The sequence below is a fragment of the Canis lupus genome, chromosome 21 (genome assembly GCF_003254725.2).
Source record: "Canis lupus dingo isolate Sandy chromosome 21, ASM325472v2, whole genome shotgun sequence".
Classification (NCBI taxonomy): Eukaryota; Metazoa; Chordata; class Mammalia; order Carnivora; family Canidae; genus Canis; species Canis lupus.
In genome coordinates, this window is record NC_064263.1 from 22,122,321 (window position 1) to 22,145,788 (window position 23,468).

The following is a 23,468-nucleotide window of genomic DNA, read 5'->3' on the forward strand; positions in this document are numbered from 1 at the left end:
AACTAGTTAGAACATTTTTCCTGGCTTGACACTTCTGTTTTAAAACCCTGTTCCCCTTTTCTCTGTCTCCTTGTATCATGTATATAATAATTACATATATATGTTACATCAAGAAACATAAATGTGTATTCCTAAATCAGAATATTTTAACTAACAGATAAGCAAAATAAAAAAGGAGTTAAACAGTAAACCCAGGAAGAATTTCCTGCTGGCTCAACAAACACAATCACATCCATAAATACAACCACTGTCACTTTAATAAATAAAAGAGAAGAATAAACACAGGTCATGTGTCTTCACTGAATGGCCATTTGCTGTTGCCAGAGACTGAGCTACTGGCTGACACTAGGTATTGACACACAGAGCAGTTATCATTGCAATTAGCTACCTGCAAACACTGGGCACTGGTATATGCTGAGCAATAGTGGACATTACTGCCACTGGACTTTTTCTCTTTGTGGATATCAGCCGTTGGTGGGGGCTGTCATTGATGGACATTAAGTATCGATAAATATTAGGTATCAGTGAACATTTGCTCCCTTACCAGCATTAGCCAACACAGAACACTGAGCATTGATGGGCAAGGCCCCAGTAGCCTATGATGACCTCTACTGTCTTGGCAGAGGGTAGGCCCCTGCCCCAGACATGCTTGGCAGTCTTGTGCATAGAAACATCCTGTGAGCTGGTTTGGAAGCAGATGGTGGGTGCTAGTATGTATATCTTCATCTGCCCTCTCTGAGAACCCTTTGGCTACGACAATTTGGGGACCTCAGGGGATGGCACGATAACATCCATGGTGGGAAATTCCTGGGTTTGAAAGAATAATTGGTTCCCAGAGGACGACGTTACACACAAATATACACAGATACTCTTCTGCCATCCTGACCAACATTGGGTGTTTGCTCCTTCCTTCTCTGTAAATGGTGTGATTAAAGCACAGCAGGGCTGGTTTCATGGGCTGTGGGACCTTAGAAGGGCCTTGGTTTAATGCCCTGCTCTTGCCATCTTGAAATTCTCAATAATTTTGAATGAGTCCCCGTATTGCCATTTTACACTGGGTCTCACAAATTATGTAACTAGTTCTGAAGCACAAAATCCAGGTCACCTGCCATGCGACCTTGGGCTGCTCTTCTCTGGGTCTCAGTCTCTGCATTTTTGATACAGGGCTGGGGGTGGGGGCGAGGAGATGGGGGGATGGAAAGGGAGGGAGGAGGACATTGACTTTGGTCTTTGTTTTTTCATGCTCTATTATGTAGAATTAATGATCTGATTGGAGATACTTAGAGTTGCATAACTTCCCTGATTTATTTTCAACAGAAAAATAAATAGAACCCAGTGGTTTTTTTGTTTGTTTGTTTGTTTGTTTTTGGTTTCTCAGAGCACCTCTGCCCTTTCTGACATGTAGAATCTGCACAGCTGGCCCAGCCACTGAAGTAGGACATGCAAGAATGACTCAAAATTGATCAGATGAAGCCAGGCCCAGGCTGTACCCTCATCTGTAGGTGACAATATTACCCGGGGCAGCTGTGGTGAGGAGGAAGTGGTATCTGTACTCCAAGTCCAAGGAATGTGTGTCTAGTAAGTGGCAGCTGTATTATTAGTGAAATGAAAGGAAATGTTTGTGAACCAGCCTGTGACATGATGACAAACTGTGCCTCGGTTGTCTGCTCATCCCTAAACTCAACTGATGTGTACTGAAGGCCTATTCTATGTTTGGCTCACAGAGCAAAGATCTTGTGGGTTATTGCTCTGCACCTCTACAATCCTAAATCTTTATGAAATTCTTCAGTCATTTTTCAAAAAAGATTTCATTCATTTATTTGAGAGAGCATGAGCAGGGAGGAAGGGCAGAGGGAGAGGGAAAAGCACACTCTCCACTGAGCAGGGAGCCCAACGTGGGGCTTGATCCTAGGATACTGAGATCACGACCTAGGCCAAAGGTGGATACCCACCTGACTGAGCCACCTAGGTGCCCCAAATTCTTCAGTTCTGAGTCCATTATCAAAATATGAGTCTAAAACTACCAGATTCTGTAATCTATTTCCTAAATCTATGGTTGAAGCAGGGAATAAGCATTTATGGAGTGTCTATTTTGTGCCAGGTACTGTGCTTGATGCTTTATGAACGTTACTTTATTTATGCCTACAGTCCTGTGGAGGGAGATATTTTCACCCACATGCTCCAGGCTCAGAGAGGTAAAGTGATGTGGCCAAAGTTCCACAGCTGGTTTGTGATGGACCCAAGATTTTAAATAATCCTTTTCTGCGAATCCCCAAAACGGAATCTTTGGACTCATCTCTATAATTCTGTAAGATTCTAATGTCTTCATTCTTGGCCCCAGGATCCCAGGAGGACAGGCCGCGCGAAGGCCTGGTGGTTAGGGGATGGAGATGCTGGCCACCCGCTTGGGCCTCCCGGGCCCTGGGCCTGGCGCCGCGACGCCTCGGACCGGAGCTGTCTGGCCCTGTGTGGCCACATGGTGGCGCTGCAGGCCGGGAGCCTCCGGGAGGGGCGTGGACGCAGGGTTAGGGGAGGGCCGCTGGCCCGCGGGGCCTCGGCTCTCCCTAAGGTTTGCGGGAGGCCAGGGCTGAGGGATGTGCGGGGTAGTGCCCTCACGGGAAGGAGGAGCCCCACAGTGTGACGGTCCCATCCTCACCTGTGGCTGCAGGCGTGAAGCTGCAGCCCAGGGCAGAGGTGACCTGCCCCAGAACTTGTCTCCTGCAGGAGGCCTGGCCTCCCCATCCTGCCTTCAGCACTGCTTTGTCCCCATTGTAAAGACACTTCTGATCCGTGACCACCCCCTCTTCAAGGACTTTGGGAGGGCACAGCCTCACTGGGTCAAGTCCCTAGGATCCCTCCCCTGCCCCTTCATTTGAAGGCTTTCTCGTAAGAGGGGATGAAGGAAGGCTGGAGAACCAGTCTGAGGACTGTGAGTGCTGGGGTCTCATCCTGATACCTACTTCCATGTTAACCGATGGGTGCTAGCCTCCTGCTCCTGGAGCCCAGCCTGGGCAGGGGTGTGGGGGGCAGTGGCAGGGGACACAATAGGCTAGCTTCCCAGCCCTACCCATAGCCTGAGTGTTCTGGGTTCTGTGCTATTGTTCACCCATAACTCCCCCCTCCTGCGTGTCCTCCCCCTCTGTCCAGGTCCACTTGGCTTTCTCAGCTCTGTGGACCAGTCTCCTCCAGGAAGCCTTCCTAATTCCATCACAAGGCTCTCACAGCTCCCTGTGCAGCTCTTGCAGTCAGGTACCTTCTGTATGTCCTCACTTACACTCCAAGGACATGAATCCCTTGGCACAGAGTACATATCAGAAAAAAACTTGTCGTTGTTGGTGATGGATGGTCCCACAGACCTTGGCTGGTTAGAGGGGACAACTGATAGACCTCAGAGCCATTCAGAGGAGCTAGAAGTAAGTTCCCTGTGACTGGAAGTACGTACATGGGAGTTAGGGTGCCACAGCAGGCAAAATGCCAAGGAGGACCAAGTACTGCTGGAGCTCAGATCAGGGAGGGGAAAGGGGACCTTGGGGAAAGCTTCTGAGGAGATGGGAACTGGGTCTAATAGAGTGTGGAGCAGCTGAGAGGCAGGGATGGGGGAAGGACAGGGCCCATGACAAGGTCGTGGACTTGAGGTAGCAGGGAGAGGGGAGAGAAGGGTAGACAGGGTGCAAGCCACAGTGAAAGGAGCAACCCATTCCTGAAGGACTTCCTCCTCATATCAGCACACCGTCCAAATCCTGTGAGGTTGCTGGGCTTTTCTGGAAGAACAGGCTGCCCAGGGCACATCTGTGGATGCGGGTGCAAGGATGGAAAGAGGGACTGTTTGTAGTGTTTATTAAATCAAGGACCAGGTAGGTGTAGGGTGGGCCTGGTGGGGGAGGATGGAGCTCTCACTGTCCTGTGGGCATCTCTGTGGGACCAGCCCACGGAGCCCCAATGGGCCACCTATGCCTGGCTTCTCCCCCAACACCTCCTCCCACAAGGCATCCCCAGGACACAGCATTACAAAAGTGAACAAATGCAATGTTTTCCTTCTTTTACAAATGACACGTTTCCAGCCCCTGCCGGCAGGGGTGGGGGGATGGGGGTGGTCCAAGTGACAGTCCATTACAAAGGCAACAATTTTTATAAAACAAATACTAAGGAAAGAGCCCAGGGCTGGGAAGCTGAGATGCCACCTGGGCGGAGCATAAACACTGATGGGGGTACCCACCTCCTGATGGATGGGTGAGATAGGGCCTTGGGCTCAGAGCTAGTGGGAGGCTGAACCCAGGAGGCCCCTTGGGGCTTCCAGAACTTCATTGACCTCCAAGACCTGGGTTTCAAGGCAGTACCTCAGGGGTCACTGGATGCATTTTCATTCTTGACGCTGGGGGACCCCATGCCAGAGTGGGGAAACTGGTAGGCCTCGAACTGGCTTGCCTGAAGCTTCCAGAGACTCCGCGGTGACCTGACTTAACCAGTGCCACACAGCTGGTTATGGGGCCCAGGGTCCCACCTCTGAGGTCCTTGCCTGTCCTGGGTCCTTGCCTGTCCTGGGATGCAGGAGCCTGGGAAGGGGACAGAGGGCATGATTTAGAGAAGACAGAAAAGTAAAAGGGCCTCCCTGGGAGGCAGGGTGCTGGGGCCGGTCATGCCTCTGCTGCATTACCTCAGATTAGCCATGTTCCTTTTCTAGACCTCAGCTGCCCCCTCGGTTGCGAGGAGGTACACTTGGTATTTTTTTCTAGTCCCTTCCATGACGAAGGTTCTACCCAGGTTCTAGAGGAAAAGAAAAGGAGGAAGGAGGCCTCGTGTGCCCAGAACAAAGAGGCGGACTGCCTTGTAAAAGCCACCCCTGCCCATGTGACTGGACTGCAGGCCCGAGGGGATGCTTAGCTGTGGGCCTGACCTCAGCCCTGCAGCAGGGGCTCTCTTCCACCCTCCTTCTGTCACAAGTCAGGCTGGCCCAGGCCTGAGGGAAGGCACTTTGGGGACAAAGTGGGGAAGGACAGCAGGGGACTGCTGTCTGGTTTGGCATCAAAGACTTTCTCCTTATGGTTTGGGGGATGACAAAGGGGGCAAGACTTTGCTCCTGGGTGTTGGTCCCAGCTCCAAAGCCTCCCCCTGGGTCCACAGCTCTTTTCCAAGGATGCTGCCACACGGGCCTGCAGGGTCTCCCCCACCCCCGGCGTTGGCACATGAAAATATAAGTTACCCAGGACCTGAGGAAGCCCAGGGCAGCAGTCTGTTCTGTGGCCCCAGGCTACACCATTTGTCACAAAGTGTTGGGGCGCTCAGCAGCCGATCCCCGGGCATCTCTGCAGTGCAGGGCCACCTTGGGGCTAGAGCCAGGCTGCCGGGGGTAGGCGCCCTCCCGCACCAGCCGCTGGCACCGCATACCCTGGCCCACACTGATGCTCTGCAGTGCTGGCAGGTGGATGAGCAGCGTCTCGGGCAGAGGCAGCAGGCTCGTGCCTGACAGGTCCAGCTCCTGCAGGGAGCCCAGGCCTGAGAATACCTCAGCTCCTGCCCACTTGAGCTTAGGGTTGCCTGACAGGTCCAAGACCTGCAAGCTCTGCAACTCACGAAAGCCATAGGGTGCCAGCTGGGGGAGGCCTTGCAGGCTTCCTAGTGACAGGTGTGTCAGGCCCGCCAGCCCCCTGAAGGCACCGGGGCCCACAGCAGCCAGGGGATTGCCATCCAGGCTCAGGTAGCGCAGGGGCAGGTCCCGGAGGTCAGGGATGGTGCGGAGCCGGTTCCAGGCCAGGTTCAGGCTCTGGATGGTGGGTGTGGGCAGGCTGGCCCCCGCAGGGTGGGGCACAAGGCGGTGGATGAGGTTGTGGGAGAGGTCCACGTGCAGCGCCCGGCCCTGGCTGTGGGTACTGAAGGCCGACACCGAGACCTCCCGGAGCTGGTTGTGGCTGAGATTCACGTCGCTCAGGGGTGAGCTGGTGAAGCTTTCCGCCGGCAGGGCTGCCAGGCCGTTGTGGCTGATGTCAAGTGACTCTAGGTAGCGAAGGCGGGAGAAGGCGGTGGGCGAGATGCTGGTGAGCAGGTTGTGGCTGAGATCCAGCCCAGCCAGTGTGGTATAGCCCGGCCCTGCCAGCACCGACTCATTCACGGTCTCCAGCCGGTTGGAGGACAGGTCCAAGTGGGCGGTGTCCAAGGGGATGGGCACAGGCACGATGTGGGGGCCCAGGCCACTGCAATCCACGCGGGTCAGGCTGAAGCTGTCGAAGAGGCCAAAGGTCTCCACCTCGCACTGGCATCCGGGGAAGCATGGCCGGGTCGTCTGGGCCCCGCTCACAGCAAGCAACAGCAGTGGGGGCAGCAGCAGGGGCCACAGCATGGTGGGGGCTGGAAAGAGAGCCACAGGTGAGGGACGGGAGCAGGGACCCCATACCAGATGGTTCTTAACCCACCACAAAAGACATGAGCTGGCCTGTGTAGGCACAGCTGAAAGGTGCCACTACCTATCCTCCCAGGATTCCTGGCCTGGAACACTCTTCCTCGTGTAATTCCTGGTCCCCATTCCTCTCTGGCCTTGGTCTCTGCACCTGTATGGTGAAGGGGTTAGGCCAGATTGGTGGATTTTAAACTGGAAGCAGCAGAACACTTTCTTAAAAAGATTAGCAGGTAAAAGCAGGCATGTTCTGGCTGATGTGAAGGTGGGACTTGGAACCTTCCAGGCCTGTTTACAACCCTGGTGGAAATCTCCTGGACTGGATGGGTCTTTGGTCTCCCTCTCCAGCCCTGATGCGCTAGGGTCCATGGGCTGGTCTTGCTCCAGATGCTAGCGGGGAGGGGCTAGGGTGCTGGGGGCCATCCACCCCTGCCGCATGTGTTGGGTGCTGGGGGCTGCGCTACCTGCCTCCTGGTACACACTCCCACTGAACCTTCACAATTACAGGAACCACAAGGCGGCTATTTCTATTGCCGCTTCATGAAGAGAGAACGGAGATGCAGAAGGTCCAGAAAGCTATGCACGGCCACATGTACGGGGGGATGGACCCAGATGGAGTATAGAGGAAGCATGACTCACTGTCATGGTTTCGCAGGGGCTGAGCCATGTCTGAGACCCACACGCCATCCCCCGAGACTGAAGCCTCTCCCTGCAAGGGGGGCCTGCAATAACTGTCCCCATGCTTCCCCTTTTGTGGGTAACAACAGCTGAATCCCTAGGCCTAAGCCCCCTCCCTGGCCTGTCCTCTAGATCCATGCAGGATCCTTATTCCAACTGGGGACCCCTGTGTCAAGACTTCCAGATGGGCTCTGGGGACACCTGTCCAAGCCTCATTCCCCTTGCCCTGTCCCTACCCACAGCTGATACACTCTTAACGCCCGTTTGGCCCTTCCTTTAGCCCAGGGCAGGCAGCTGGGCTGGTTCCTTCATTGTACCGATGAAGAACTAGAGGCTCAGAGAGGAACAGGGTTTTAGCCCAAACTAATAAAAGTAGGACAGGATTAGAACCCAGGCCTGCTCAATCCCAATTCCCCTCTTTTCATCTGCTTTCCTCCAGCAGGACTGGTCAAGTACCCAGCGGAGATAGTCCCAAGAGGCGCTTTTCCCACTGACACATGCTATGACGCAAGCCACATCCCTTCCTGGCCTCAGTTTCCCTCCTGTACAATTGTAACAGGAGCTGCCAGCGACGCCAGCACGTACATTGTCACATTCATTCCTCACACCCACGCACGTCTGTGTGACCCAAAGCCTGAGTTCATGCCCACTGCAGCTCCAGGGACAGATGTGCTGAGGGAGAGGCTTGCAGGGGGATGAGGGAGGGTTGAGTAGTAAAAGCCTCCTACCACAAAGTCTGTGGCTACCTCCTCCTGCTACACAGTGTCCACTCCACCCAGGAGACAGAAGGCACCTAGCGTCTCCTCAGCAGGTTTCTTCATCTGGGGTGGCCCTGCCCCCCTGCCCGGTCTCCCCCGCCATCCCCCCATCCCTCCCACTGGCCCTCGGGGGAGGGAGCAGCTGGATAGCATTACTGGCCCTACATGAAACTTTAAAGGGGCAGCTATCTGATCTGCACTCTGGCTCTACAGAGAGCAGCGAGAAGTGGGGCTCTTCTCTCTGCCCCCCTTCATGTGGGCCTCTCCTCTCCCACCCCTTTCTTTTGTAGAGTCCAATTTGAGGATTAAACCCAGCCCAGGTGCATCCTGGACTTGGTCCCAACTGAGGCAAGACAGAGTGTTCCAATGTCTGGAACCAAAAGAAAAATATTGAGTTATTCCAAGCCCCCTTTGTTTTGCTGGTTGAACTTCTCACCACAGGGGCTCATTACTACCCAGAGCCCCACCTTCCCTGCCAAGCCCATCTGCCCATACCCACCTTCCTGGGGTTTAAGCAAACACAGCACACACACAAAAGCCCCGAGATTACCCTTTGGTTCCCAAAGGTGATTATACAATGTGCTTATTAAATGCCAGATGGCCCCTGGTGAGCTCCTGCTTATGTAACCCGCAGCCCGAACACAGCCCAAGCCCTCTCCTCTAGAGCAGGGGCTTCTTCTCGTCGCCCTCCCAGGCCTCCACTTGTCCTCTGCACTACAAGGCAATAATTCCTGCCCTGCCCTCTTCACATGACATGACTCAACTCCCACCAAAGGGCAATGCAAACTGTGAAGAGCTGTGCACCAGTGCAAGATGGTCATACCAAGCCACTGGAGACAGGGCAGCTGACTTTGTAAAGGGGGCAGTAGTGCAGGTGGAGGCCCACCTGTGTACCTGTACCTGTTGTGCCTGTTCCTGGAGCACCCTGGACGAGGCCCGCGCCCAGCCCTGCACAGCGGCCACCTCGGCCGGGGCCCCTGTTCTGTGCCAGGCCTGGACATTCCCAGTGGCAGGTGGTCGGAGCCGGTGACGACGGGCTAGGGCTGGACTTGCATTCTCCCCCACGTCTGCAGCTACTCCTGGAGGTCAGCTGGTGTCTGTTTTAGAGGACATGGAGGATGACACAGGGGAGGTGGGCAGAGACTGGAACTGTACTGGGCTGCAGTAACCTCACAACTGGTTCAAGTGGAACGCATGCTTCCGTACTTTGCTGGGAAAGGAGGAGGGAGGCGCCATGGTCTTTAATACTCAGTGGCTCTGGGGGAGCAGGGAGGCTTTCGTGAGCTCGCAGCAGAGCCCCGAGGTCTCTCGGGGGGGTGGGGTGGGGTGGGGTGGGGGGTTTGGAGATGGTCCCAGGCAGTCAAGAGAAAGGAGAAATCCCTGAGATGCCTTACCACTGTGGAGGCGTGGGCCAGTGTCTGAGAGTCAGGGTCCCTGTCCTGAGCAGAGGAAGTCGCTCCTGGGGTAACATCAGGAGGAGTGCCTTTATAGGAGTGTCTCAGAGATGCTAGGGCCTGGCACTGTGGCTCCATGCCCTTAGCCAAAGGCTCAGGAGCCAAGGGAAAGGTGGAACTTTCTCCGGGGTAGACTGAGGGAAGATAAGGAAAATTCTCACCTTTATAGCTCTTTATAGTTCATAAAAGGCCTTTGCTCATTTGCTGCCACGAAGGCTATAGTGTGGGGTATGCAGCCTGGCACCTTAGTGACGAGGAGGCTGTAGCCCACTGTGCAATGACTTTCCACGGCCCCCTAGCAAGGTGGTGGCAGCCCATGTTCAGGGTCTGGTCTCCTGATTCCGGGCTAGGGTTTCCCAGCCCACTCAGGATGGCTGCTGAAGTCTCCTGGGCATCTTACAGAGTCCATAAAAATCATGCTCAGAAAAGTCGGCGGCCTCATAGAGGGGGCTGATGCCATAATGCTAGGTATCATAAGGATAAATTGCATGTCTAGGAAAATTATAACTATCCATTTAAAAAAAAGAAAAACAACCAACCCAAATCCTAATTCTGGAAAGTCTAGAAGAAAATATATCCACCCAACAGTAGTTTTTCTTTAGATCGTAGAACTTTGAGATATTTAAACATGTCATAATCTCTTTTTCTCCCATTTCCTCTCTTATGGTGGAAATATATATAAAATACACTGAGAAACACACTAATGAAGCCTCCTCAAGGACCATGGCCATCTCTTTCTCTGATCTTGGCTAGCCATGATCTTGGAGTCTCAGTCTCTCCATCTGTAAAATGGAGAGGTGAATAGCTACTTCACAGGACTGTCATGGAGACGAAATAAAATGGTGACAGTTAGGCACCTGGCAGGATTCTGAGCACATGGGAAGACTGCAGGGTGGACCACCCTGCCTTCCTCCGCGGATAGGGAACAGGTGTGTGGTGGGGGGCAGCAGGTGGGCCTGACCCATCTCTCTTCCTCCTTCCTTCGGCACACGTTTGAAACATGTCAAAGCTCTTACCGGCACCCTCTGGGAGAGCAGTTCTTTCCTGGGAGGCATACTGTTTTTCAACAGGGTTGCTGGATCGGAGAAGGGATGAGCAATGTGAGTTCCCCTGGACAGAAACCACCAGCCTCAGCTCCGTGAAGAGGAAAGATCTTCAGAGAGCCAGAAACCTTGGACGCTAACTTGCAGTGAAGACCAGGTGAGTCACTTTACCAGTCCGGACCAGTGCCTTAGACTGAATCTGGACTGGTGATGGTGGTCCCATAAGCTTCGGAGGGAACAGTTATGAAGACGAGACTTGGAAGCTGAATATTCCCATAGAGAAATGAGGCTCCAGGGCGGTGGAGGCCACATGATGGAAAGATGATGTCTTTTGATCCTACCTACAGCCATACCACTGTGGAGGTCACTACTCAATCACAGCACTGCCTCCGAGGGAACCGCACTGGGCCTCAGAGCTTTTCCTGACGTGGTGCTCTAGGAGGCCTCTACCCACTGATCAGGGTTGATGAGAACTGTCATCCTGGGATCAATTCCCTGATCTGAAGGACCTACGATACTGGGAACAGGAGTCACATGCCGAATTAGGCAACTCTGGGAAGTGACTTCCTCTCAGCCAGTTTCCTCACCTAAGATGGAGACAACCCCTTCCTCCAGGAGTTGCTGTGAGGACCAGAGACCACAGTGCCAGGACCTGATGGATGAGCCACTGATGAGTGCTTATGCCTCTCCTAGGCTGTGTGGTAGGAGCCCCCCGGGAGCCCCTCCCCATCCCCTTCCCCACTCTCCGGGGGCTGAAGGGGAGGCAACAGGACAACTGTGCATGGTGACAAGCACCGGCCTGGCCTGTCCACATCTATGGACACATCCCCTCTCCTCTTGGAGTCTCAGCTCCTCTGGCTTCACCCAGACAGTGCAACTCCAGCGTCTCAGGAGTTCAATTTGTGCCAGAAGCATTTACTCAATCTCTCTTAAGTACAGGTGCTGTGTGAGGCCATGAGAGGTGTATGTGGGGTGAGGGTGGGGGTACCAGACCTCACAAGGCTTACAGACCAGCGGTGGGGACAGAAGGGCAACCCAGGACAGGGTCACTAACACCTGCCTTGGCCTCTAGTGCTGGGTGTACCCCCATTGTGTGACCCTCAGAGTTTTATTTCTTTGGGCCTCAGTTCTCTCACCTATGTAACAGTACAGACTCTGCCTCCCTCTGGGACCCTGTGATCTACCCTGGGGAGAAAGGGAAAGGCAGACAGGTGGCCATCATCGAAGGCAAGGGAGGAAAGGGATCTTTGGCCCAAGATGTAGCCGTGCTTTTCCAAACCCAAACCTGCAGATAAAAGACCCTGATCAGCCTGGTTACAGAACACACAGACTTTACAACCTGCCCACCCTGGGTTTGGGGGGCATAGCATAAGGTCCTCTGGGCAGGGGCAAGGAGTTATTCCTTGGTGGAACCACTGTGACTCTAAGGGAAGTTTGCTGATGGCCCTGTGAGGTCAAGAGACTAAATCATGTGGCTATTTACTGGCAGACCCCGGGAAGGTCCCCCTACCGTGACACCCCAGGCCCTGCTAGGAGAGCCTCCAGGACAGCTTTGGTTACCTCACTCCCCTTCTCAAAAACCTCCCAACTTCTACTTCTACCTCCAGAAATCAAGTTCACTGTGGCACAGAGGCACGTGCAGGCTGTCCTCACAGCCCTCCCTCCCCGAGCTGAGCCCCTATCTTGAAGTGAACCTACGGTGGTGAGCTCTGCAGAACTCTTTGCCCTTGCTTGCACTTCCTCCAACTCAGAGAATTCCGAGTGGGGAACTGCAAGGTCCCCCAGAGAGCACGAGTAAGAGTAACTGAGGGGGTAGTGACAACAAGGAAATGGCACAGCAGGGCCCAGGACCCAGTTCCGACGCCTGACTGCTGCTGGCAGCACCCGCATCCACCTGGCCTGCCCCGGCCCTGCCAGCAGAACAAAACCTGTTCTGTCCGACTCAGGCCCCGGAGCCACCTCTCCCACTCCGGCCTCTCACACCATCCACGTGCCTCCTTCGGATGCATACTGACGACATTCTCTACCGTTATTTACCTGCCTGTCTCCTGGCTTCAAGTGTGAGCGGCTTGGGGCAGTGACTCTGCCTTCTTCACCTGTTCACCCCTTCCCCCTTCTGGGGACAGAGCCAGGCCTGGAGGCCATGGCAAACACTGTTGGATGAATGAACAGGCCAGTAATTCAGGATTAACTGCTGGACTCAGACCCAGGTGTAAATCCAGCCCCGTACTTCCTTGCCTTAGGCAAGTGTCAACCTTGTTGGGTCTCAGTGTTCTCAAAAGGGACAACAACACAGGGCTGGCCAAAGCCTCATGGGATGGTGTGTGAAACACTAGGCTCAACGTCTGCCTCATGTTAAGTGCTCGATGTGTGGTAGTCAATGATGCTGATGATTTATTAAGCTTCCAGGAGGCAATGGCCGTGTTATTCTTCTTAGGTTTTTCCCTTCCCAAGTACCCAGCACAGTGCCAGGCACCCCGGCAGGTCTGTGACTGCTTATAGTAACATTCTCCAGGCAGTGTGCTGGTGTCGGCTGGCCAGGCCCCAAACTCCCTCCTCCTTCTCTGAGATCTATCTAGAGCTCGGGGTTCTGGCGTAGGCCTGTTTAAGGCCCCAAGTGCCTGCTCCTGGTGCCACACCACAGCATTTCTGAGCCAAAGATTTGCCAGCTTCTCACGACAACTTCAAGGGGGAGCCCCTGGCATGGGAATGAGGCGGGTGGGAGGCTGAGCCTTGGGCTGGACCAGGGCCCTAGCACCCACCTGAGACTGCTCAATGCTGAGCTGCCTCCCACCCTGCTCCCTCCACCAAGAGCTCACTCCAGCTGATGCCAATTTCCCCCAGGTGGAAATTCCATTAACATCCGCTTGGTGCCCCAACACCACCACCCACTGTCTCCCCTCCCTGCCCCGCCCAGCCAACCACTTAAGTCAGCTCTGGAAACGCAAGGCAGAAAGAATTTCAGGGCCAAACTCCTGGAGCCTTGAGGACTGGCTCTCCCAGCAGAATTGCTAATGCCACACATCTGTACAAACACGTCAGCTCACCACGCACTTCTACATCACCACCTCCTCTCTGCCTCATCACAGTCTTTGACCATGGGGATTACTCTATTTTGCAGACGGCTGGCATTATTCAGTGGCGTAGTAGAGGAACCAGGTCTCAAACCCAGATGTCTGAGCTCCAAATCCCTCATACTACTGTGACTCAACTTACAAATGGGCCCGCATGGGCAACGGCTACAGCTGATCGTGCTGGACTATGATTATGTTTACCAGTCTGTCCTCCTGTGAGCAAGGATGGGGTCAGATTGGTTTTTATGTCCTTCTAGCTAAGCACTGGAACTGGCATAAAGCAGGTGCTACATGAAGATGTACCAGGCATTAAAATACTACTTCACCAAAGAACACCTCTGAACCTTTCCAATGCCTCAACTATGACCTGTTCGGTCACCCTGCAAGATCAGCAGGATAGACAGTACTGTATCTATCCTACAGCTATGTGAAGAGACCCAGAGAAGTTTGGTGATCTATCCAGAGTCATGCAGCCAGTGAGGACAGAGGCTGGACTCAGGATCCAGGTATTCTGACCCCCAGTGCCTGGCCTCCTCTATGACATTATCCCTGGTGCAGGTGCGCCCAGCAACCTTGCCCAAGGAGGATGTTCTACAGGGAAATGGGCAAGACTCCCAAAGCTATTTTCTCTGCTGTGAAAGGCAGCCTGTATGGACTCACGGGGAGGCAGTCTGGGGCAGAGGAATGGGTTTTGCAGCCAGGCAGACTGGGCTCTGACCCCAGAGTGCCTCTCCTGCTAGGAGGCTTACCTGTGCCCTCACCCCTAAGTCTAAGCTTTCATTTGTAACATGGTGAGAATTCTAGTATTGCTCCCAGCAGGTCACTGGGATGATTACACAAGGTAAAATGAAGACTTAGTCCCAGGGCTGGCACGCATTGGTGCTCACTGCATGTGGGTTCCTGCCCCCCAATGGCTGCTTTCAGGGGCCAGGAAAGAAAAAGGAGCTGAGACAACAGAAGGTCAAAGATAAGGCAGGGGCAGAGCTTAAAGAATCCAAAATGTACCCAGAAGCCTTGGATTCTCTCCTAATGCACCATCCAGGGCCCTGCCTGGGCTACAAATGCTGGCTGACCTGGATCTATCAGGGAATTGGGAAGGGGTTTGGAAAGGTTGCAGAAGCCAAAGCAGGCTGAAGCAGGTGTGTCACCTGTGACAGAAAGAATCAGCAGCCACACCTGGGTAGATGGTCATGGTCTCCACTTCTTCCCTCACCAAGCCAGGCAGTTACCTCCCCCTGCCCAGGTTGGGCTCAGGAGGCCTCTTGGCCTGGACTGTTACAACAGCTTTATTCCTGGGCCCCTGCCTCTGATTGTCAGCCTTACTGTGTGCTAGAGTACAATCCCAACAGAAGAACAGGACCTCACCACTGCTTCCACTTAAAACCTATCCTGCATAGAGAGCTTGCCAGACTAGGAGCCTATCTTGCTTCTATCTTGCAAAGGCCTATCATGCCTTTGCATTGGTTATTCCCTCTGATGAAGAGGACGAGATGCTCTTTTCTTTGTCTACCATGCACCGTCCCCCTGGGCTCTCGTGGCTAGGACTACAGGTGAAGCTTGCTCGGCCTTCTTCTTTTTTTTTTTTTTTTTTAGATTTTTTATTTATTCATGAGAGACACAGAGAGAGGCAGAGAGAGAAGCAGAGGGAGAAGCAGGCTCCATGCAGGGAGCCCAATGTGGGACTTGATCCTAGGACTCCAGGATCACACCTTGGGCCGAAAGTAGGTGCTCAACCGCAGAGCCACCCAGGGATCCCTGCTCTGCCTTCTATTGTCAGTGCACTCCAACAATGTAAGGCAGACTACAAACCTCGTCTCATATTGTTAGCACATGTAAGTCACCATCCTATTTAACATTCACAACAGATTGGTGAGACAGGAATTACTCTGCTCACATTTGAAGGATAAGAAGACGTAGAATCCGAGGTAAAGTTACTTGCCCAAGGTCACAGAGCTAGGAAGTGACAGAGTGGGAATAAAATCTAGGTCTTGGCTCAACTCTGCCTGCAGATTGGTCTCCCAGTCTCCAGCACAGCCCACAAGCCAGAGGAAGTTTTCCTAGAATGACCAATCCTACCCTATTATGCCTGCTTAGACCCTCCAGCAGCTCTCTACCACCTGCAGGTTCAAATCCTGGCTCCTAGACCTGGCATTTAAGGCCCTCCTATTTGGTCCCTCTCTTCCCTCCCAGCTGAATTCCAATCCCCACCCCACCCCACCACACACCTTGCATCTTACAGTCTGCAATGCTGACCACCTCAGTGCTGTGATCAGAATACACTGAGCCATATAGTGCTGCTCCCTCCCTGGGAGACACTTCCCGCCTCCTGGCATATTCCCCGGGCCTGCCTCTGCAGCTGCATTCCAGCCTTCCTTCCTGGGCTGCGGGGGCTCCTGGCCCACCTCACTTCATCCCTCCCTAACTTCAAAGCTGTGGTTTGAAAGGAAAGCGCCAGGGGTTGCCTCCTTTCCAGGTGAATGGCTTTTGCCTCTCCTTCACATCTGCAGCATCCTCACAATTCTAGGTTAAAGACTGGGGCAGGGTGAGGGGGCAGGGAAAGGAAGGTGTTGGGGCTATCTCCGAGACCCAGGATCAAAGGCCCAAAAGACTCCCATCTCTGAGAGCTCCCTCTCGGGTCAGACCTCGGCTCCACAAGTCTGGACTTATCTGAAGGGTAGAGCTGTCAGGAAGGACTGGAGAAGTTCCTGAGTCACCTCCTGGTCCCGGCCAAGCGTGGGGCCGAATCCCGCAGCGCGGGTTACCCCGACTGCAAGCGGAGTTCTTTGGCCCCGCATCCAGGGCAGGGGGACTGCGACTGCCAGAGGCTGAGCAACTCGCCCTGAGCAGGTCTGTGGGCCCGTGGCCGACCCACTGGGAACCAGTAGGTGCGGGGATCCCAGAAGCCGACGCCTCGTCACCTACCGGATCGGAGGGCTGGCCCCCACCCCCCGCCCCTCCCCCACCTCCTACCCCCGCCCCCCGCCCCCCCGGGGGCGGGACGCCGGCCAAGAGCAGATCTCAAAGCGGAGCAGCCGCGGGCTGGGGCCGGCCTCTCGCCAGGCAGACACGTCTCCCTCGGTCACATACACTCCCTCCGAGAAGTGCGGGGCGAGCAGCACCAGCTGCCGCCTCCTCTCCCGCCTCCCCCCGCCCCCCGCCCCGGGGCCCAGGACGGTCCGCTTACCTCTCTGCTCCCGGCTGGCTGGGCCGGGGTGTCCGGCACGCTCCGCCCAGCCCTGGCCTGGCCCGGGCGAGTCCCCAAGCGCGGCCGACCCCCCCCGACCCCACCCCATCCCCTCGCGCTCCAAGGGCCCCAGGAGGTGAAGGAGGGAGAGGGCTGCCAGCGCCCCTGCCCGGGCTGCGGCGGGAGGGGGACGGGGCTGTTGCCGGAGGAACCAGGAGAAAAGTTTGCAGTCAAGTCGGGGCCCGGGTGGACCGCGGGGGAGCGAGGAGCCGGGGCGGCGTCTGGCTCTCGGCGCGCACACTCCACGGACATCGGCCCAGACACGTCGACAGGCACGACCACGTACGCGGACACACGACGCGCCCACCCACACCCACAACCGAACGCGGCCCACAAGGCGCGGACACGGCACCAAACCGCCACACAAAGGCGCAGGCAGATGCACGTCCCCGGGTCCAAAGCTACAAAGACCCACAAACGCGTGATGCACGTGTCCGCACAAAGACCCCAGAGGCGCCGGCCCCCGCCCCCGCCCCCGCCCGCCCAGAGCCTTTGTCTCCCCTCGGTACGGGCTCCCTACCCGGCCGAGCCCTGGGCGCCCCGCAGCCGCTGCCCACGCCCCGGTCCTGGAAAAGTTGAGGCGCCCGGGGCCCGCCCCCAGACTTCAGCGCCGCCGGCCCGCATGGGGCCGCGAGGTCGGGGTCGAGCCGCGACCTGTGCACGCAGCGCGGACCCCCGCTCCCCCAGGACGCGCACCCACCTGGAAGCCGCAGCCGCAGCCGCCTCGGCGCGCTCACCCAGGCGGCCCGGCCGCGGGCCCTCGGCCGGCGCTTTTCTCCGCGCGGCGCGGCCCGCCCCCCGGCCCCCGCCCGCCTCCGGCCTCCCGCCTCCCGCCTCCCGCCGCCCGCCGCCGGGAACCCCCCCGCCCGTCCGGCGCCCAGCGGCCGCTCGGGCCCGCCGCCCGGCGACCTAGGGAGTGTCGCCAAAGTGCCGGCTTTCCCGGCGCGCGCGCGCCCCGCCCCCCCCCCCCGCCCGCCCGCGGAGCCGGAGCCGAGCTCGGGTTCCACCCCAGGGAGCGTCTCAAAAGTGCGCACGCAGCTCCCGCCCACTCCGGTCGGCCTGGCTCCCAGCTTCCTGCAACCAGCGGGGATCCCTGCCCCTCCCCCGGAGCGCCTGAGCAGCCTCAGCAGATGGCCGCGCGGCCGGGAACATCTGGAGGTCGCGCGAGTGCGTGTGCGGGCGTGTGTGTGTGTGTGTGTGTGCGCGCGGGCGTGTGTGTGCGAGGGAAGGAGGGAGGGTGGGGAGACGTTGGTGAGACGGCGGCCGAGTGGGTGAGGGTTTCCCCCTCTGGAGTTCATCCCTCTCGTTTTTTTTTTTTTTGAGTGAAGGAGGTCCAGAGACGTTAGTGAGGAGTTGACCGGGAATCTGAAACACGAGGCCCCGAGGGGCCGGGGGCCGGGCAGAAAAACTACCAGGACAGGACAGGGGAGGGGAGGGGAGAGCGGCCACTTAGTTTTTCCTAAGGGAACCGTGGACTACTGATTGGATTTCTTTTTTTTTTTTTTAATTTTTATTTATTTATGATAGTCATCACACAGAGAGAGAGGCAGAGGGAGAAGCAGGCTCCATGCACCGGGAGCCCGACGTGGGATTCGATCCCGGGTCTCCAGGATCGCGCCCTGGGCCAAAGGCAGGCGCCAAACCGCTGCGCCACCCAGGGATCCTCCCTGGTTGGATTTCTAAGAAGGGAAACTGCGTGTGTGACTAGGCACCATTTATTCCTCCCTCTGTAGCTCATCCTCTCTTCACTCCTCTTTTTTTTTTTTTTTAATTTTTATTTATTTATGATAGTCACAGAGTGAGAGAGAGAGAGAGAGGCAGAGACACAGGCAGAGGGAAAAGCAGGCTCCATGCACCGGGAGCCTGATGTGGGATTCGATCCCAGGTCTCCAGGATCGCGCCCTGGGCCAAAGGCAGGCGCCAAACTGCTGCGCCACCCAGGGATCCCTCTTCACTCCTCTTTAAAGTGGTTATAAGGTCAGGAAGACATAAACAAAAAATCTCTTAAAAACGAGGATTAAGAGAGAAAGAGAAATTGCCTGATGGGTGCATTCCCTATGTGAGGTTGGGGCAAGGGAGGGGGTGAGTTTGAGCCTCCCAGTCTGCACACCTAGACCCGGGTGGAGGGCAGTTGTCAGGCACCCCAGAGGTATCTGGCCCTGGGGTAGAGGGAGGCATTGGTCTTGAACCCTGGACCTCCCAGGAACCCCCTGTTGTGGAGAGGGCCCTGGGGTGCAGAGATTGGGCAATGTTCCCCCCTGCAGTGGCCCAGACTTGCACTCCCACTCTTTTTGCTCCTTATTAATTTTTTTTTTTAATTACAAAAAGTTGCTTGGGCTTGTATGTATGTGTCTGCCTGGGGAAGGAGGAGTGGAGGCCGCTACCCCAGGCCTCAGGGCAGCAAAACTGAATCTGCTACACAGAGAACAGAGCGCTCTTGCACGTCCTCCCCTGCACCCAGTCACTGTGTGGGTCCAGTAGATGGTGCTCCCCTGGGCTGAGACCCCCCAGACCCTCCCTGTTAGGGAGGTGAAGGGGAGAAGGCTGCGAGCCTGGTCTTACCAGTATGGGACCGAAAGAGCTCTCCTCTTTCCTCTGCCTCTGCGCATCATCCTCCCCCAATTAGAAGCCCAGCTGCCAGAATTGGGGAGGCCAGAGGGCCAACCAGCCGGACTTCTCATCAATCTTTGAAATTGTACCATAGACTCTTTTGCATCCAGTCACCTCCTCACAGTTGAGCTTATAATAAATAGGCCGCTGAGATGGGACTCTGCATCCTCTATGCATTCTGTGTGCAGCCTGGTGCCCTCAGGAGGGGATAGAGCCTTTCCCAGGCCCCCGTGGCTGCCTGGGGGTAGGAGACCCCAAAAAAGCATTCGATGAGGGCCCTGAGCTTGGCCAGGGTTTAGGTTCCAACTCTGTCACTTCCCAGTTTGGGGTAATCTTAGGCAAGTCACCTACCCTCTCTGAGGATCTGCAGCTGTAAAAGAGGCTGTTGTGAGAAGTGAACACTGCACCTTAGTAAAGCGGTAGTCTGGCTCACGGGAAGCGCCATCCTGCCTTGTCTCCCGCCAGGGACGGTGTGGAGGCTGGGAAGCCCAGCAGGCTTGGGAGGGGAGGGGGCAGGGGAATGGCCATCTGACTCTCTGGTCCCCTTCCTGTGGGGAAGGGGGTTTCTTTTGGTGCCATCCCCCTTTGCCCTGGCTTGGAGACTTTCACCCTCCCGTCCCTTGATGTGGAGTTATGGTGTGGAGGCTCCTGCTGGGCATCTGAGGAATGGAGATAAATAAATCAACTCAGCAGGGAGGGGAAGGGGATGCTAACTTCTGCCCTTTGTATGCAAGGTCTAGCCAGCTGGGCTGGAGGATCCAGGCTCCCCCAAAGGGCTTTTCACTTAGACACGTGATGAACAGCCCTTCACGCCTTGGTTGGTGGCTGGAGGCAGTTTCTGAGCACTTCTGCATTTATCATTTCCCTCATCTTCCCTAACTGGGGCTTTGGATAGGGAATGTCCGTCAGCCCTACCCACCTCCCTTGTGTGCTGTCTACACTGCAGCAAAAATAACCTTTCTAAACTGCAAATCTGCAAAACTCATCATGACACTTGTCTACTTAAAACCTTTCAATGGCAAGAGCCAAACTCCTTGGCTTGGCATTCAAGGCCCATGAGATGCCTCCCCTCGCCCTCCCCCGCCCCATCCGTACCTCTTCAGCCTCATTTCTGGCCACCCCCTCTTACACATTTAAGCTCTAGTCCTTTAATCACACGAACTGGGGGAAGGAGATGAGGGAGGGGAGCACCTATACAGTCTTCAAGTCTCTCTCCAGATTCCCCTGCCGGAAGCCCACTGCCTGGCACAGTTGGTCCTTCATTCTATTATGTCGCCCCTCCCTTTGTACGTAGGCCCTATCACTTTCCCTTTCTCTTCATCCTTCTGTGGTTATCCTGACTGTTATCCCATGCCAGAGACTGTGCTGGGTGTTTTTTAAAGGTCATTACGTCATTTAATCCCTACAACTACCACCCAGATTGTTAGCGGTGAGGCCCAGAGAAGAAGGCAAGAGATCTGTCCCATGTCACACAACCTTTTTTCTGCAGAGCTAGAACAATAGTTTGGGCTCTAGTGCTCCTTATACTCCCTTACAATCCACACAAAAGCCAAATGTGGTATAATAAGAGAGGCCTCGGGACTGAAGAGTCTCAGATGCAAACCATTGCTCTATTCTCTGCTACCTATGGACTTTGGGGTAGTCCCTTCCTTCTCCTGAGCCTCAGTTTGCTTACCTGTAAAATAGGAATAATTAAGAAGCCCTCCCTCACAGGGATGTAGGGAGGATCAGATGAATGAACACAGATGCAAAAGTGTTGTAAACTATCGGATGCTGTGTACTTTTCATTGACTTCCTTGACCAGCTATACTACAACTGAGGGTGATCAGGGGAAGATTTCTCTTTTCCCAGAACTCTCCAGACTGGAGGTCAAAGGCACCAATAGTCCCTTTGGTTGCCTTGCTCATTTCCCATGCTCTGAGAAAGCTAAAAGGTCTTTTTCTCTCCCTTATCATAGCTGTCAAGCCCTGACCGGAAAACCCTCCAAATCCAATGTATTTCCATGAACCTTCTGAATCTCTATTTTTCTTGCTGCATTTTCTTCTTTCCAGCTGTCAGAAGCTGGCAGATCTAAAGCTAATAGAGCACCAGGACCACGTGAGGAAATACCAGAAAAGAAGAGCTGGAAGACAAAGATTGCCTGTCCATGGCCCCTTCTGATTCCATAGAGCCGAGCTGGCTTGTGGTATGCTGTGTTTTGTAAAAGCTTGCCTGGTGATGCTGATGACAGTGCAGGGACTGGGGGACATGGCTGACTTCCTTAGGGTTTGCAGAGTCCTTCCACAAATGCTTTCATTTTTGAACCTCTGAACATACTCTTAGATAGTCTCTTATCTCCATTTTACAGATGTGGAAACTGAGCCTCAGAAGTGCCCATTCAGGGGCACACAGCGAAGACCTCAAACCGGCCCTGTCAGAACTCCAGCCGTTCCTCAGCAGGGCAGAATTTTGTGCATGGGCTTGGCTGGTGTCTCAGCAGTCACTGTGCGATGAACACTCTTTTCCTCCTGCCAAACCAAATGCTTCCCTAAATATTTCTCTCCCACTCTCCCACCTCCGTGCTTTCCCCCCCCTGCCTGGAATGACTTTCTGAGCTCCGTCTGCCAGCTGCAGTCCTCATGGTCTTCCCGCTCCCTCCTCCACAAAGACATTTTCATTTCCCCCACTTTCTCTTCCTTTGAGCCTGGAAGCGCTTGATCTGTGCTTTTGTGCAGGGTGGGGAGAGGGGGCTGCTCTCCACTCCTGCCCCCTGCTGCAGCTGGAGGCCCCAAACTCCCCAGTCCCCAGCTGTTGGGGTCCCCTGCAGATCCTGGCCTCCACGTCTTTGTTCCTGCTGTGCCCCCCTACAGAAGGGCCCCTTACTCCACCCTATCTCTTGCTTATTCAAAATTCAGGTGAGTATCACCTCTAGGTGACTTTCCCAGCCCTTAACTTGAGCCTTGGAGGCCCTCCTCTGTGCTTCTGTGCTTCCATAGCATAGTGAGGATACCTCTGTCATGAACAAGGGTGTTCATTCATTCATTGATTCATTATAGCAAGTTCTTTTTTTTTTTTTTAAAGATTTTATTTATCCACTTGAGACAGTGCACAAGTGGGGAGGAGGGGCAGAGGCCGAGGGAGAATCAGATTCCCCAATGAGCAGAGTGCCCGGATGGATGTGGGGCTCAATCCCAGGACCCTGAGATCATGACCCTAGCTGAAGGCAGACAACTGATCAAGTCACCCAGGCACCCCGGGCGTAAGCAAGTTCTTAAATTTCTCTTTCTGCCTTACATTTCTTCTTTTTTTCAAAGAAGATTTTGTTTTTAAGTGATCTCCACACCCCACATGGGGCTCAGATCTACAACCCTGAGATCAAGAGTTGCATGCTTCACGGACTGAGCCAGCCAGGAGCCCCTACCTTGCATTTTTTATCTATAAAGTGGGAAAAATAGTTCCTACTTCAAAGGTTATTGTGAGAATTAAATGAATTAATCCACGTATAGAATGTGTAGTACAGTGTCTGGAATATAACAAGCACTTGATGAATGTTGGCTGCTACTATTATCTCTTTACTATTATCTCTTTTATATTATCTCTTTACTATTATGATTTATTAATTCATTCTACAGCAAATGTTTGTAGAAACTAGACAGGGAAGCTGAAGCAGGAGCCTGATTGTATGGCCCAGGAGAACACAGTGTGGCGTATGGGAAGTTTGGCAGGCACAAAGATTTGTTTTCCCCCTGCAGAGAAAAAAACAGAAAGTGGCATTGGCCTAGGGATTGGGGAGGGGAGCCAGTAGAGAGGGAAGTTCCTTTTCCTGGACCCATGGATCTCTGGTGGGCCCTCTCAGCAGGAGACTCTGGCTTGCACAGAGGCACAACACTGTTCATCAAATCTGCCAGGGCCTCGGCCTCCAGAGTTCCCAGTTTAGTTTTAGTGGGAGGGGGTTAGGAACAAATTGTCTCCTGAACAGCTGCCAGGAGGCCCGGTCCACGTCTCAGGTACTGCCTTTCCCTAGCTTGGCTCTAGGCTTCCTCTTCCCCAGGGCCTGTGCTCTCATTCTCGCCTCCAGGAACTAAGCTGACCTGTGTGTTCAGACAGAATGTGCTGCGTCTGCCACCACAGAATCGGCATGGAAACTGAAGGGCCCTTGGGGAGCAGTGACAGGGCTTTCTACCCTATTGGGTCCCCATTTTACAGCTGGGAGACTCAGGTCCAAAGAAGGGGAATAACT

The 23,468-nt window shown here is 54.8% G+C and overlaps 1 protein-coding gene and 1 long non-coding RNA gene across 10 annotated transcripts; one reads left to right on the plus strand and one right to left on the minus strand.

Moving 5' to 3' along the window:
* Positions 1-3,820: 3,820 nt before the first annotated feature.
* TSKU (tsukushi, small leucine rich proteoglycan) lies at positions 3,821-17,443 on the minus strand. 8 transcript variants are annotated; one of them, XM_025419601.3, is made up of 4 exons: positions 17,340-17,399; positions 10,295-11,606; positions 8,725-8,921; positions 3,821-6,342 (listed from the first exon to the last, which is right to left on the minus strand). In XM_025419601.3, exon 4 carries the CDS (start codon positions 6,332-6,334, stop codon positions 5,261-5,263), a length of 1,074 nt encoding a protein of 357 aa, XP_025275386.1. In that variant the 5' UTR covers positions 6,335-6,342; positions 8,725-8,921; positions 10,295-11,606; positions 17,340-17,399; the 3' UTR covers positions 3,821-5,260. The 8 variants fall into 8 exon arrangements, with proteins under 8 accessions (XP_025275386.1, XP_048954790.1, XP_048954789.1 ...); XM_049098833.1 differs by having other exon boundaries at positions 8,725-9,034; XM_049098832.1 differs by having other exon boundaries at positions 8,725-9,412.
* A 227-nt stretch (positions 17,444-17,670) lies between these two features.
* LOC112642149 (uncharacterized) lies at positions 17,671-22,770 on the plus strand. Of its 2 annotated transcripts, none has more exons than XR_003125067.3 (3): positions 17,671-17,806; positions 21,301-21,434; positions 21,597-22,770. It is a non-coding gene; the product is annotated as an uncharacterized LOC112642149 (long non-coding RNA). The 2 variants fall into 2 exon arrangements; XR_003125068.3 differs by having other exon boundaries at positions 17,671-17,797.
* Positions 22,771-23,468: the final 698 nt, after the last annotated feature.

Excerpts from the sequence above, each read along its gene's own strand:
- TSKU (XM_025419598.3), bottom strand. The coding sequence starts at position 16,688 with ATGGGGTGGGGTCGGGGGGGGTCGGCCGCGCTTGGGGACTCGCCCGGG. Across the intron at positions 6,343-16,579 it reads AGCCAGCCGGGAGCAGAGAG|CCCCCACCATGCTGTGGCCC; the intron begins GTAAGCGGACCG and ends CTCTCTTTCCAG.